Here is a 16,328-nt window from a genome sequence, read left to right as displayed (position 1 = left end):
AGAGATGTGAAATCTAGTACTCCTGCTTTTTAAAGTATGTTAATAACTCTGTCTTCCTTAACCCTTCAGTTTTTCTCTGCTCCAGATAAAAAATAAATTTTAGACTCATTGGGTTTAATATACCTTGAATTTAATAGCACCAGAAGGATCTTAAAATGCTGTATTAATTATGGGCCAGATGTTGCATGCAGTGCCAAGCTAAATTGATAGGACTCTTCAGGGCTGTAAGTGCTGTGCCGCAAAGTTTTGTGTTTGTAGTCAGCTCTCAGGGGAAGGGTAACATGGCTGGCAGCTATGTCCCACTGAAAGAGAATTTTGACCCAGGCAGACAGGGAAAATCTGTATGATTTTAAGAATTTGTTATTTTTTAAAGCCTTTTCGACATGACTTCTGGAAAGGATTTACACTTTGGCATTCAGGAACTGAATTACGCATTTCCATTGGATTCACCTTGATCTGCTGCAATGTGCTCTGTACATTTATTGCTCTTTTTGGGTGCTGTTCCAATGCTGTGTGTGTACTTGGTTTATAAATCATACCTGAGATTTTCAGATCTTTCAAAAAAATGTGAAAACCCAATTTCCATTAAAATAAATGGGAACTTTAAACCCTGTCCCTTCAGATGTCACTAAAAGCTTCTGAAGCTGCCTTTTAAAGCCTTGGACTATTATAACATTGTACAAAAATTACTCATTTCAGTATGCTGAATACTTTATTTCACCTTCTCTCCTTCCAAAATGAAAAAAAAAAAAAAAACACACTTCTTTTGATGATTTCATGGCAACATATTTGCCTTGAATTTGGATTATTATCAATAACACAAAAGCCAAATGAAAGTATTCTGCAGAGACCAGTGCCACTTTTCTTCAGAATGATCCAGCTTTTACATTCAAAGGAAAAGTAATCTCCTCCTATATTTCTGTATTCCTAGCTCATGCAGCAAGGCACAAAGCTCAAGCTTTTTCTTGGCTCCTCATTTTGTAGAAGACACCAATGTAAAAATAAGTATGTAATGACAATATTAGCAACATATAATAATATAACTATACGTATACAATACAGTATATACACTATAATACTTATTACATATATTTTTATATAATAATATGAGAATATTGGACAATAGCTTTTATAATGCTCCCCCTCCCTGTGGTGTGGGTCCCCAACATTTTGAAAATCTGTGAGTAACAGATTCTGAGCTATCAGCATGCTGAGTGACTAGGGATATCTGACTCCCCAAATGGCATCTGATCTATTATACCCAATTTGGTCTATAATATAATCATACTTAACAAACAGCCATTTGGATTTAGTGCCTCCTAATAATCTCCTTCATCTAAACTTTTAATCAAGAGATTTTGTCCTGTATGTAGTTTCATTTAAAAATCTTTGATATGACCAATAGGGAACTTGAAAAGTGCTTTCCTGGAGCAGCCTGTTTGTGTAAATGCTAAGAGCCAGAAAGGTCACTTGCAAAGAGCGGTGAAAGAACCTTAGTATTTATTGCTCTTGTTGTAATAACTGAGCCCAGGTGACAGGACCTCAGAAAACAGACCCTTGAGGACTTCTGCAGAAAGATGGTACTGACTTTCCTTCATGCTGTTCTGGTGTGGGGTTGAAAGTATGAAGTTTTCTTCTGTATGGGGTCTCTGTTCCTCCATTAATGGCAGATGCAGAACAACTTAGAACTGGTCTCGAAATTTCTTTTGGTATTGGATGCAGAATGGAGATGAGCCACTCTCAAAACAATTTCAGCATACTTTTCTGTACGTTATTCAGGCAAAGTTTGCCCTGATGATGTTCTCATCGTTTGGGTTGCTAAAATGCAAAACTACGCAATTATATTTATACAGTGTCTCTCAAACAATATGTACCCCATAGCATTCTCAGGAATGAGGTGAAAGAAGAGATGAGGCTGAGTCTGCTCTAAATGCCAATAAAAACTAACACAAAGCTAGGGACAGTACCCTCTCTCCATGCATGAAGGACAGTTGCATTGGACCCTCCATGCTGAATAAAGTAATACATTTAGACCACAGCCGTGCTGGAGCCAGTTCAGTAGATCTGGCTGTTGAAATTACCACGTGTGCCCAAATGGCTTTCGGCAAGCTCTGCACCTTGCTGCAGGGTCTCCTGGGAACAGTGCTGACCATAGTTAGCTCAGTTTGCAACTCCTCCTCCTTTCCTGCCTGCCAAAGCTTGGATCCAGAAGTCTGCCTCTGGCCCTGCAGCCATTCTTCTTAGGTATTGATCTGGCAGTGCATTAAAGACAGTAACAGAGGGGGGAAAAAAAAAAAAAAAAAAGAAGAAAAAAGAATAGGCCTAAACTGAAAAGAACACAAGCTTATTTTAACTGCAATGAGAACTCCTCGAGATATTAATCTATGTAGCCACCATCTGCGTATCTGTGGACCCCCATGCAGAGCCAGGTGCAGTTTCCTTGTTGGAAATGGTCTCTGTGCAGTGTTTATTATTGTGCATCTCCTTTCCTTTCCTGTCATGCGCTCACGGCCAGAAAGAGCATGAAACATCTACCAGGTCTGTGAAAAGAGGGAAGGTGGGGGGGTACTGTGAGCACACAGGGGCTCTCTCTTTTGCAAGTATGCATTTTTTATCCAATTACTTCTTTGAATGTCCCCTGTCTCACATCACTTGAGGATAGCCTGGCAAACAGCACTGTTGCGTTTTTACTTCCAGTGCTATCCATGATGAGGCTTGTGAGTCAGAGCCCCGAGGTGCCCCAGGTCCCAGCCCTGGGTATTAACTAACATGTTCTGGGCTGTGAAGTAGAGCTGAGCCATGGGGATGCAAATCTCCAGAGATGGCGAGGATGAACAGATGAGGTCTGTGACTCCTTAAGTGGTCCAACATTGGGCCATGGTTGGACTCGATGATCTTAAGGGTGTTTTCCAACCTAAATGATTCTATGATTCCAACATGAGCTGTCAGAGCTTGTGAGCAAGGGGCCTAATAGGGGTTCAACGGCACTGAGATTGGACCATGCGGTTGGACCATGGCAAAGACAGACTCTGGAGAGAGCTGTTTGTTTATTAAAGTAGTACGTAGCCTCAATAAGGTTAGAGAAGTCTTATATTCCTCTTCTCTGTCCTAATTCATTGAGATAACGAGAAAGCACAACTGCTATGACTACTGGTGTGTATATATATATGAGTGACTAGAAGCCAGGAATAATTATTTAGTTCTCTGAAGGATATTAACCTCTGGGAGGATTCAGAATGACATGCACATATCTAAGTGGCTAAATAAGATCAGGACACAGGTCCAGTGCCTAATCCATACCCAAAGTTTGGTTCCTGCCTGTGCACAGGAATGCTACTACCTGGAGTTAACAGACTATCTGGGCATCAGTCCTAGGTCTAAGGCATTTGAAAGCTCAAGTCTACATGTCCATGAGTATATGTGCTCTGAAAAATGAGGTACCCTTAAAGTACACCTAACAGATCCAGCTAACATGGAACACCCATCAGAGCAAGGTCGAGGTGGAGGAGGTGGTCCTGGTTGCCTTTTGTATAGGCGTCTAACGGTCAGAGCAGTCCCTCAAACAGTGAGCTTGCCATAATGAGTTGCTCTTACCAATAGGAGCCTTTCTGTCAAGTTTATCTTTTTCAAAATCAAAGTGTGTGGATCTAATAACGTGGCTCTTGTCATTTTGATTGAGTGTGTGAATACAATATATGATTGAAGAAAACACATTGTGGAGCTTGATTCCAAAGCTGAGGTCAGAAGCTTCTGCATAGCATCCTCCTGCATAAACCCAGCCCTGCTTTTCCCACGCTGGGGCTAGGTCCTCAGAAACACAGAAAGTGCAGTTTTCAGAGGGGAGGCTGGGTGATCCTGCTGTAAGAACTGCAGTAGGAAGGTGTGAATGGCACTGAGGGCTTTCCAAGAATGGAAACACAGAAGACAATTGAAAACGTTTTTTGGTTGCAAAGATTTAACAAAGGATTCATTGCTTTAAGCATCATCTTATCAGATCGTTGCACTTTGAGAGAGCTTTAGTAGCTGGAGTAGAGCAAACTCTCTGGATTGTCTCTTCCAGTCCTTCATACTAAAGGAAGCGTAAAATGCTGGAAATCAATTGCACTTGGATAGGAAATGTGTAAAGGAGAACTTCCTTGATGGAAAGTAAGATTTATGGGAAGTGTGGCTGTTGTGGGAGATAAAGACTAGTTAATACATTTGGGGGAAAAAAAGAAGGAAAAGTTCACATTTTTCTGTCACTTAACACCAAACGTTCAGCCAAAGGAAAAAAGGTACGGTTTAAGCACAAGACTGCCAAAGTTAGTTAAAGCTTATCATTCACATATTGCCTAGAAAATGTCATCCATTACTATCCTAATTATTCCATATTTGGGCTGTCTGGCATTCAGCAACAAGTCATTAGCAAGACAGAAAAGCTGCTATTGCAGTACAGTCTGAACTCCTCTGGAAAAAGCTTGCAAAACAACGGATAGCACAGAAAAAGTGAGCAAGATGTTCCTATTTCCCCAGGCTCACCAGAGAGCAAAGGTACGTGATATGAAGCAGAGATAACCTGAATCCATTTCAAAATCTGTTTAAAAAATGAAGGTTAAAAATACTGTGCAATTCCCTTCTGTAACAGTGAGGCCAGGAGCTAATTGAGAGGCTGTTGCATTATTTCTTTTAATCTCTACTGGTTCAGGCAGAGGAACCCAAAAGGCAGGTCTAGCTACAGTCCCACAATAGGATGTAAGGATGATCTCCATTGCTAATTCAACATGCAAAGGCTCAGCTGTCGTACCTTTGCTGGGGAGAAACGTGTCCTGTTTTCACAGAACAAATTGCACATAGCAAAGACGACGCTGTTGATCTTCACAACACCCACGTTCCCCCATGCCCCTGCACTGCATAGTGTTACTCTCTTTCTTTCTACGTGTGATGTGGCTGATCCATGTTCTCTGCAACAGTAGATGCTCTTTAGCAGCAGTTTTCCATGTTGTGGAGCTGGCGGCTGTCTGAAGATTTGCCCGACACATTTCTGCTGTGCTGTCTCCTCACCTCCTCTCAGCTGTTTAATATATGTAAACTGGCCATTGCATCGGGGTTTGAGTGGCCTCTCATCTGACGTGTGCATCAGCTGTCTGGGGAACGTAGCTCGCGGGAGCATTGCTACAGCACTCGCTCTGCGACAGGGCCGCGAATAGTGGGCGACTTGCACTGTATGGTTATTTATACCAGCAACAGCACAAAAGTCAGTGCAGGTGGAACTGGGAAGTCACATGCCATGGTAATGATAAACTGGCCATGTTTCACAGAAGTATGAAAAAATGGTGATGACAGCTGGGTGGCACGTAGTTACTTTGAAGCCCGATGCCTCCTGTATTCCAGATACACTGTCCTTTAATCTCCTGTGAGCCGTGCTGGATTTTGCTGTGCTCTGTGTGACTTCATCTCTTGCCGTGACACTCCGAGACAGCCTCCTGCTGAGGCAGCAGAATTGGTCTGCAGGCTTCAGAGCTGCGCTGTCAACACACGCGGCTGGGCCAGTCTCTTTTCCAGCACGGTGAGACTGGGAAAGGACCTCCATTTTCTTTTTACTGGTGGTCAGGCCAAATGGCCTGGCAGCATCGTTGAAACATTAATTAATGTGCTGTGCATCCTCTTCTGCATGCACAACGACTACTCGGCTGCCAGCAAAGAGCAGGTTCCAGGCCATGTCTTTACGACCTTTCATTTAGCACAGAGGCTCTGGGGGCGGCAGGAGGGAAAGGAGCTCTTGGGATATTCTTGTTATTCCACCTACTAATGGTTCTTCTGCACTGGAAGAACATTCTTTTGGTGATTATGTATGATTTGCAAATCATAAGCTATCCTAGCGTAACTCAGCTGTGAACAAACATAAATATGTGAAAAGGCGTTTTAAGCCGTGTCTCCACAAATCTTTACGTGTAATAAGCTTGAGTGTGACGTTTGATCCAGTAATCACTCTGAGACTTATTAAGGCCAGAGACATAAGCCATAGTAGGTGCAGATTGAGACCACTCTGTATTTGACTAGCTGTTTTCCTGAGAACTTTCTGACCTAAGTGTGTGACAGAAGCTTTCTTTTTTAAATAACTTTATGAATGTTTGCTGGCATGGCAAACTAAAAGAACAAGATACAATAGCCTCTTGGTATAAATCTCTGTTAACGAGATCAGGACTAGAAACCTCATTGTTCAGCTCACATTCTGCCTGAACGCAATCTGCTTCTCAAATTATAAATCAGGGGCAAGACACTGTACCATTGTGTAACCCTACACCCCGGCTCTGGAATGTTTCCTACTCACCAGAGGATTGTCATCATTTCATTTACGAGAGAAGTATCAAACAGGCTTGGGACAGATTTGGTCGACGACCCCCCCTCAGATGAAGACAAATCCCCCCTCCCTTGCAGCAGGGTGTTTTTGCAGGAACAGCGCAGCAGCCTGCGTTATAGTGTGCCACATCCTGAAATCTAAAAACAAAAGAGAAAAAGTTATTATGTCTATCACTCTCATAAGCGGTGCTAATTACTAAGGATTAAGGATTTGTTTATATATATGTCCATTCCTCTAGAAAACAAGCAGGCATATGTGTAATAAGATCACTGAATGGGAAGGTTTAGCTGTGCCTGCAAAGGCGCGTTGTGTGCGCAGAGCCTCTGCCGTCCCACAAGCCCTTACAGCACATTCTGCTTCAGAAAGCAGATCCCTTCCGACCCTTTCAGACAGTCAGAGAGGGACTTCGTCACAGGCTGTGACTGCTGCGGCAATTTCGAGAGGTCTGACGGACATAATTGCTTTCACCTTTTCATCCAGCTTTCGAACAATCCAAGAAAAAGGGGAAAGACTTACTGTACTTGTTACTGGCTTAGGAGCTGTCTAGGAAATCCCAGGCTCGCTCTGCAGCTCCATCAAATGTAGGCCATTATACACTTAACCTAAACACACAATCTTTCTGGTCAGCCAAGGCACCTTTAATTTTTGGTAGGACTCGGGCTACAAGGCAGATCTCTGGGAAGGGAAAGAAGTTCACCCTTAGCAGCCTGCGGTCTGTCCCCCTAGTTCTGTCTGCTGTTAAGAGCAATATCCTGCCAGGTATGTGTAAATACTCAGCCTTCCCCCATAGCCCTGCTAGCTGAGGCCTCCCTGGGCTGTTCTCGACTGTGAGAACGCCTGTGTTGGTACTGCCACAGCAGCTGTGTGCCATACAGCTCTGCCCTCCAAAGGGAGATCGTGGGCACGGGCTGACTGGAAAACACACAGATAAGTGGTGCAACGTGAATAACTAAGAGAAGGTAACTCCAGCAAACCAACCACATGGTCTCTGAAAGCCGTGTTCTCCAGGCCCAAACCCTTTGCCTACAGCTGAGAACAGAGTTCAGACCTCTTGAATAGACTGTGCAAATCATTTTTGCTTTTAATTAGATGGCCAAACTGAGAAATCAGAAGGGGAAATAATTTCCACTGGCAAGACACGAAAGAAATATTTAAATGGACCTGAAATTAAACATTTCACATCACTTTAGACTAATCTGATTAAGCTAAAATTAGTCTCAAAATCTTATCTTGAAGTTAAAAGTCAGACTTCTAAATATGAACAGAAATATTTCAACTTTACTGTTTTCTTCTTTTCTTTGACCAAAACTCTTTGCTCAATATGAAGTATTTCAGGAACATTTCCTTCTTTAGAAACAAATGTTTTCATTTATTTCAGTTTGCTTGATGGCACAGTTCTTCAATGACTGTCACGTAACAGACAACGGTCCCTTCTGTTGGCTTTTTTACCTAACTGCATGGTGGCACAGCCTTAGAGATTCAGCATCTTTTAAAGTCTCATCGCAGCACCAGTAGGAAAGATTAAATATGAACAGACATTGCTGAAAGTTGGACAAAAGGCATAGGAAAGTGTTATTTCTCTTTCTCCTCTCCTCTCCTCTCCTCTCCTCTCCTCTCCTCTCCTCTCCTCTCCTCTCCTCTCCTCTCCTCTCCTCTCCTCTCCTCTCCTCTCCTCTCCTCTCCTCTCCTTCTTCTTTCCTTTTCTTTTTCTTTTTCTTTCTTTTTCTTTTTCTTTTTCTTTTTCTTTTTCTTTTTCTTTTTCTTTTTCTTTTTCTTTTTCTTTTTCTTTTTCTTTTTCTTTTTCTTTTTCTTTTTCTTTCTTTTTCTTTTTCTTTTTCTTTTTCTTTTTTTCTTTTTCTTTTTCTTTTTCTTTTTTTTTTCTTTTTCTTTTTCTTTTATTTTTTCTTCTTTTCTTCTCTTTTCTTTTCTTCTCTTTTCTTTTCTTTCCTTTTTCTTTTCTTTTCTCTTTTCTTTTCTTTTCTTTTCTTTTCTTTTCTTTTCTTTTCTTTTTTCTTTTTCTTTTCTTTCTTTTCTTTTCTTTTCTTTTCTTTTCTTTTCTTTTCTTTTCTTTTCTTTTCTTTTCTTTTCTTTTCTTTTCTTTTCTTTTCTTTTCTTTTCTTTTCTTTTCTTTTCTTTTCTTTTCTTTTCTTTTCTTTTCTTTTCTTTTCTTTTCTTTTCTTTTCTTTTCTTTTCCTGCCACCCTGAAAAGAACATGAACTATTGGATACAGATTAAGTAAAAACGTTGAACAATTCCTTCCCTCTCAAAACAAACACAAAATTAATATATACAATAATAGAGACTTTACATGTAGATTTGTGTCACCCATAGCCAGTTCTGTCACCTGGATCGTTGCCACCATTGTTGCTGGCTTGGGATTTATATTCAATATTGAAGGAATCCTGTGGCTATGATTTGAAATAAAATTCCAAAAACATTGTGGAGTCGTCTCTAGTTATATGGGGCCAAATTCACTCTGGGTGAATTCTCTTTTATAAAAGCAGTGGTGTTAGAACAGGAATCATTATGAGCCAGACTGTTATGAATATTATGATGAGGATGATTAAAGGGTATGGAACCTTCTGTCTACTTCGTCTAGCAGATTTAAGTGTTTCCGTGTATTTGATGACAAGTGGGTCTGATTATTCCCACACACCAACAGCCACATTTTAGATGCCGCTCCCTGTATTCTCTCTGCCCGTACGTTGCTGATTTCTTTTCAATGCATTGGCATTCCTGTTTTGCCTGCAGAATTTGACAGCATCACTCAGGTTCTCCTGCCCAACAGGAGCTTTGCCACAGCTTGTGCCACACAACTCAAGACTTGTGTGCTAAATACTGGCCTAATACAGGCAAATGCAGATTTCAAGGGCACCTTTTAGTCTCAAATGCTTTGAGGTACCCTCAGTCCTAATAGCCTCTGGTTATATAGAACAACAGTGTTCACTGCTGCAATTTTACACAAAAGGTGGCTGCCCCCAAACACTGTCATAAAGTAAAGGTTTACTTGTGCCCCTTTTTGCTGCAAAACATCGTGTTTAAAATGTTTGAAACGTGGAATGCGGCCATCAATAGTGGCTCTGCAAAGGCTTTCATCCCTTCACAAGGGTGCAGTTCTGTTTTCCCATGAATCCAGTAGCTACAGAAAATACTTTTTCCCCACAAAAGCAAATAGGCCAGGAACAGTGGCTGGAGGAAGAAGGTCTCCGGTCTCTCCTAGTCCTCCTCTTCCCTCCCATTACCACTGCAGTTCTTATCGTAGAATCACAGAATGCTTTGGGATGGAAGGGACCTTTAAAGGCCATCTAGTCCATCCCCCCTGCAATGGACAGGGACATCTACAACCAGATCAGGTTGGTCAGAGCCTCATCCAGCCTGGCCTTGAATGTTTCCATGGATGGGGCATCTACCGCCTCTCTGGGCAACCTGTGCCAGTGTTTCACCACCCTGATTGTGAAAAATTTCTTCCTTATATCCAGTCTGAATCTACCCTCTTTCAGTTTAAAACCATTACCCCTTGTCTTATCACTACTGGCCCTGCTAAAACGTCTGTCTCCATCTTTCTTATAAGCCCCCTGTAAGTACTGAAAGGCCACAATAAGGTCACCCCGCAGCCTTCTCTTCTCCAGGCTGAACAACCCCAGCTCTCTCAGCCTTTCCTCATAGCAGAGGTGTTCCAGCCCTCTGATCATTTTTGTGGCCCTCCCCTGGACTTGCTCCAACAGGTCCATGTCCTTCCTACCAGTTCTTGCCACCACCAAGACCTTATCAGCCAGCACAGGCAAGGGCCCTGCTGCCTGGTGCCCCTGGCTGGCAGAAAGCTCCAGAAGAGGATGGAGAATCAGTCTTGTTCAGAAATGCCGGGCTGCTGTGGCAGCTCCAGCTGCAGCCCAGCCACTCCCTGTCTCCCTGCCTGTCCCCGCCAGCACTGAGGACACGGCACAGTCCCCGTGTGGCTGCAGCTTCACCCATCCCTCGCATCCACAGCACCTTCGTGGCTGTCACCACTGCCTCCAGTGCCAACCGCAAGCAGGGGCCCTTCCCACCCTGACCAGGAGTCACCCTAAAGCCTAGCTGCAGGCGCCGTGGGTGGTGGCTCTTAGCCTCTGGTGCCCTCCCAGATGCAGAGGCAGACAATCTTCTTCCTTGCAGCGGAGGCTGCTGCACGGGAGATGGAGGAGAGGGTGGACCTTGGCAGCCGTGCTTTCACGTCCTGCAAACCCTTGATGGGGCGTAAAGATTGCATTCGCCTCAGCCCCCTTCTTCTGACCCTGGCACTCTCCTGCCTCTGGAGGCTGCTTGTCGATGACACCCTCATCTGGCTCTGCTCCGCTGCCTTCTGCAACCCGTTTGGGACATCCTCCCTGGCTGCTGCCTCGTATTAGCTGATGGGCTGGAGACAGTGCTGGGTCTACACCACTGTTGTAACTGTTCCTGAGTAGAGCTGGGACGGGTTTATCGTTACACACCCCATACAGCCACAGAGGGGTCGTGCAGCTGCCATCTCGTGCTGAAAGCTTGCCTGCATTTGACCCTGGAGCCTTAGTGCTTGTTTGCAGAGCTCTGATTTGCACAGTGTTCATCACAATCAGGTTTGCCTGGGCATTGCAGTAATATAAGTAAAATATTATGCCACAGTAATATAAGTAAAATATTATAAAAAATTAATTTTCTTATAAATCCATGATTTATGGATGGGCCAGTTTACTCTCAGAGTGTTGCGGCTCAAGGAGCAAATTAGACTAAGAGGGAAGCTGAGTGTAAAGCAGCAAATTTCTTTCCAAGACGAGGAACATGTTTGCTTTCTGTGAAATGTGAAAGTTTAATCTTAATGAGTGAAACATGAATTTTGTCCTCTGGCTCCCCTGTACGACTTCCTGAGACCTATTGGTCTTCAGCCTTTTGCTTAAAGTACACTTTGTCACGTGGGCAAGGATATCTACTGAGGACCCGGCGTTATGCTTTGGGACCATTTGCATGTCGTTCTCTGTAAAAGCTCTGAGGTGCACTTGCACCCGAAACCACCCCTGTGGGTGTTGAATCAAGTTGAAATTCAGGCACATAGGTGCACATTTAAAGACGGTTTGTGTTCTCTTTTTTTTTTTTTTTTTTTAATTTAGGCTTGTATTGGAAACCATAACTCTAACCTGGTTTCCATGTTTTCTCTTCATACTAAAATTTTATTATAGAAAGAACATGGACTCCTTTAAAAAACAGCAAAAATGGTAGGCAGAGTGGAGAGCTTTTGAAAGAAATCTGAGGTACCCAAATTTTAATATGTTCATGTCTAAACCAAGCCTGTTGATTTTAACATAGTTACTTTTCTTCATACTTGAAAAATAAAATTAAGCTTTTTTTTTTTTTTTTAATTTCTATGTGATGACTAGAAAAGCCTGGAAACATCAATCTGAAGAATAACCATTTGCTAATGGGAACAAAAGAACGTGTTGGCTCTTCACAAGCGCTGAGAATCCAGCAGCTGCCTCTGGGTCCACTCTTGCAGGGCACGTTCCTGGTGGCTGAGTCACGCTGCTTGGACACCTAAACAAAAACTATACTTTAGTATTGTCAAAAGAACCAAAGTGATCTAGGAAACAAGGTCATTATCTTTGAGTAGAAACCTGTAACCCTAAATCAAAAAACTCATTTGAAAATATTTTCCTAGAAACTTAAATGCAGGCACCTGTTTTTGGAAAAAAATCTCTCCGTGTAATTAAGAGAGGAAGCTGAGGCGTGGGCTTTGCTTTTGCCACCTAAACCGATTAATAGGGGAAGAAACCTGCTTAAGCTGGTGCTCTGGCTGGCTGACTAGCAGGGCTGGTTTTGATCCATGGCCTCTGGTATTTGGGTTATTTGCTTTCCCCTCTCTTAATCTCTGCGGGGAAACTTTCCCCCGCTATTTAAATATTAAATCCTCGCCATACTGGAATGTCGCAGTGTACTGCGTACAAACGGAGATGTAAGGGCTCAGTATTTTCAGTGCAAACCAATTTTGAGTTCCAACTCAGAAGGCCTTTGTTCATCTGCTCTGAGGGCACACGCATGTCTTCTGCTGGGAATTTTACAGGTATTGGAGCACCAAAGACCCCGTAAGTACTGACACACATCAGAATCCTCTAGGCGCCTGGACTGCAGCTATAGCTTCCCTTTTCTGGCAGCAGTGTCAGGACAGACTGCAACAGCGATCCTAAGACACCAAGCTTCTGCAATTTTGATGTTTAAATACAGTTTATCTTAACAGGCTCCAGACTGAAGCCAGCCCCTTTGAACCTATCATCAGACTTTTCCTCCAAAGAAGTTGCAATGCCTAGGTAGAGGAGAAAGGTAGCATCATCCCATTCTTCAAAACATTGTTTTGAAAAAAATCAATCTTTCCCTAAATCTCCTTTGTAAAATTTCTTATGCCAACCATTTGCTACATATGGAGCTCGCCTTAGTCTTGGCCGACACCACGCACCAGCAGGTAGCTTTAATCCCCGGATAAAGGGGCCACTGCTATGATGGGCACAGGTTTTCCATATCTTTCCTTTTTACAGGCTGGTTCCCTCCTAACCAATGGCAGCTTATTGATTAATTATCATTAAAGATAATGGTATGATGATCTTGGTATGATGGGGAGTAACAGACTTTTAAAAATACTTTTGCAAAATAATAATTTGATTGCTTTTTTGGGGAAGATGCATTCCATTCGGAGAAACGCCAGTGTCCTTCTGAGGGCACGTTCCCGTGGTTGCACTGGTACGGCGTGGAGCCCACTGCCGAAACGCAGCTCTCCTGAGCTCCCCTGCGACGGCACTGGCTGGGCTTCAGGCACATCTCTGGTGGAAATATGGTAGTGCTTGAGCCCCCGGACTAACCCCACAATTCTTACTGTCAAAGGGAAAATCGGGCGTCTAACATGGAGTTAGCAAATTGCTTTTATTGCTTCTTGCAGCTCATTACCAGCTTAGATTTGCTGACCAGTTCTGTGCATCGCATATACCTTCTACAGCTTGTTGTAATGTTTATCTATCTACTTTGTATGGAAACAGCAGAGGAAGAGCAAAAGAGAGAAAGTTTAAAAGTTACTGCTCCTTAGCAATTAACTGACTTCACAGATTTAGGTATCATGCTAATTAACTAACAAAAGGCCTTTGATCTAGAACTGACATAACAACGCAGACAGGGTTATCACCAAACATGTCAAATCTGGTGATGATATGTTAATCGTCATGCTACAGCTGAATTTAAAGTCGATGGATCAATGTATATTCTGCCAATCCAAGACTGCCAAAACCAATCTGTCCCTCCAAAATAACCACTTGCAAGGAAAACTGCAAGTGCCTCTAGCTCTGCAGAAAGACACCCAGACATGTTCTTAGACTATATATGCCCTTATGCAGAATATATTAATATTTGGCTCCATCTGGGTATCTTAAACACAGGAACGGAGTCCTCATCTCCAGGCCTGTTGTCCCCACCTTGCTTCCTTGTAACTCTCGTTATGTGGAGATTGTGTAATATAGATTACAAAGGTAAAGCCAATCAGAAAAACCAAAAACCAGCTTTTGCTGATGAGCTAAGCTGGGTGCTTATGGTTTTGTGTTTCTAGAATAATTGCTTTAGCCTAAAGCTGACATTGATGTAGAGAGGTTTCCCTACTGCTTCAGTGAAAGTGCATCTACATACCATTAGTTGTACGCTTCCTTCCAAAGCACCTTTCTTTCTAATTCCCTGACAATTTCAGCCTGGGGGTCTTTACATGAGGAGCTGAGGAAGAATTCCTCTTTAAGTGCAAGTGTTGATAAATGTTGTTGGGAAAATCTGGAGAACAGGAATCTCCAACAAACTCAACAAGAACTGCAGGAGCATATGCTAGGAGAAGTATGATGTTGGGAGCACAGTCAGTTTTAGAGCCATCGGATGTAGCTGCTGAATAAGGGCAACACACAGTCTGCAGCAATTTGCAATACCACCACCAATATAGAGATAAAAGGTGAAACTCCATGTGTTATTTACTGATAATCAAATCACTTTTACAACACATCTTCTACAGTTGTAATAGGATCTATTAGTGAATCTTAAAAAACATGAGAAGTTAGGAAGGTAGTTTATACGTAATCTAAGTAGCAAAATATTTGTTTTCCTTTCCTTTAATTATAGGTACAGGAAATTTACACAACCAATACAAACACTAAAAATGTGAAGTATTTTCATTCTTTTAATTTTACAATAAAGTGCTTGATAAAATAGACTTAATTATCCTAAAAATGCTTACCAGTCAATTGACATTCATTATTTGAGTTACTGCTTTCAGCTATATTTTGTTGCGAATTTTATAGTGTCAAATAGTATACACATTACATATAAAGTACATAAAGCTGCAATATCCTGGAGCAGATAATATCAGTATCTCCGGTACAATTGCAGTCGATTGCTGGCGGAGGCATGCTGGTAGTGCTGTGAGGCTATTGTAGTGTTCACCAAAGGGGAGGATGTACATTGCTGAACACTCTATAATGAAATGGAGAATAATGAGATATACATGTATATAAACAGAAATGTGATTATGTATAATATAACATTCGAGGAACATTATCTGATGATATCATGTGATCTGTTTTCCATTATATAAACAACTGTGCACTTCATCTGGATTTAGAGGTTGGTATTACAGGGTACAATGCCATTCACACGAATTACTAAGTGAATACCCATACTTTATTTGGAAACTAGGAGAGCTGAGGCAGGTTGTTCTCTTGGTGAAGTAAAAATTTAAAATCCCATCGCTTCCCATAGCAGAAGATTTGATATTATCTCAGTCATCTATACTTTTTCTGCAGCTGGGAACTTGTGTGACAGTTGTTCACTCTTATCATCAGGACTAATTCCAAGCCAGTGCCTGAGATCTGAATGTATATCTACAGCTGGACACCTGTTTAAATGCTTAAGTATATACTTGTAGGGAAAGAAGGGTCTTAAATGTCCATCCGAGAACTTACGGTTCCAGAGACTGGACAGCCTGAGTAATGTCTAGTGTTTGTATCTTGTTCACGAAACAAAAATCTTGCGGATGAAGAATTAGTGGGAGAAAGCTTTGTCACAGCTCAGCCAGCCAAGAAGTCTGACTACTGAAAGCCAGGAAAAAGCTTTGGTGGGGGGAACAGCTTTTTTTTTTTTTTTTTTTTAAGTAGGACAGGCTATGAAAAAAGCCCCAGAGAACATACAAGCTCAAAAATGCTTTAGTGAAACACAGTTAGATCCAATAAAGGTAGCTATGCTACACTAATTGTTGAAAAATACAAAATTTACAAGTTGTTTAGCCATAAAGAATTAAATTTGTAAGACAGGAGGCAGGAGAGAGGAAGCTGAGGTTCCAAGTCACACCTCCGGCTAGGATTCACAAGAAGAGAGGTAATGATGTGCTCTGTGTTCTTTTCACAGTCCCACTGCAAAACCAGGCGATCACTTTGAATTTAGGAGCCTGGATACTTTCTGGGGGTTTTCAGTCTCAAACTCAGTAAGTGGCAAAAGCCTTCTGAATAAAGAGTATTTTCTCTTAACATTTTGGTAACAGTTTATCCAGTAAAGTATATGAAGTATGTGAAAATATATGAAGTATGTGAAGTACACAATCATCTGTCTATATTTTTTCCTCAGGACAAATATATAGTAAAGGAGGAGACTGAGAATACAGAATTATAAATACTAACTCCTGTATTATAAACTGAACATTTGAAATGTAAATTTTGTACTTCGGACACTCATCTGCCTATTCAGTTCTTTCTATTCCAGGTATCATGATTATTTCGTTTCAAACTGACAAGATCTAGAATATATGAAACAAAATACAGGCACTTATTGAAGAAAGGCAATATCTATCATTTATAGAACATGGCATATCTGCAGGTCAAAGTAAGAATTCATTGTATTACCAATTATTTTACGCACTACCATGAATCATTCCCCCTTTCATCTCTACATTATTAAGAAATACAAATTAATTATG

The 16,328-nt window shown here is 41.8% G+C and overlaps 1 protein-coding gene across 1 annotated transcript in view; it reads right to left on the bottom strand.

The window, feature by feature from the left end:
* Window positions 1-10,410: 10,410 nt before the first annotated feature.
* The window catches only part of CEP126 (centrosomal protein 126), a gene marked incomplete at both ends in the record, with an annotated part of 45,290 nt that continues 39,372 nt past the window's right edge, over window positions 10,411-16,328 (bottom strand). Inside the window, one exon of the mRNA XM_082304969.1 lies at window positions 10,411-10,938. Coding sequence (XP_082161095.1) covers window positions 10,411-10,938 — 528 coding nt within the window. The remainder of the gene's footprint in view (window positions 10,939-16,328) is intronic.

This window comes from Platalea leucorodia, assembly GCF_965183815.1.
Source record: "Platalea leucorodia genome assembly, chromosome: 2".
Lineage (NCBI taxonomy): Eukaryota > Metazoa > Chordata > Aves > Pelecaniformes > Threskiornithidae > Platalea > Platalea leucorodia.
This window is presented reverse-complemented; position numbering and strand designations above follow the sequence as displayed.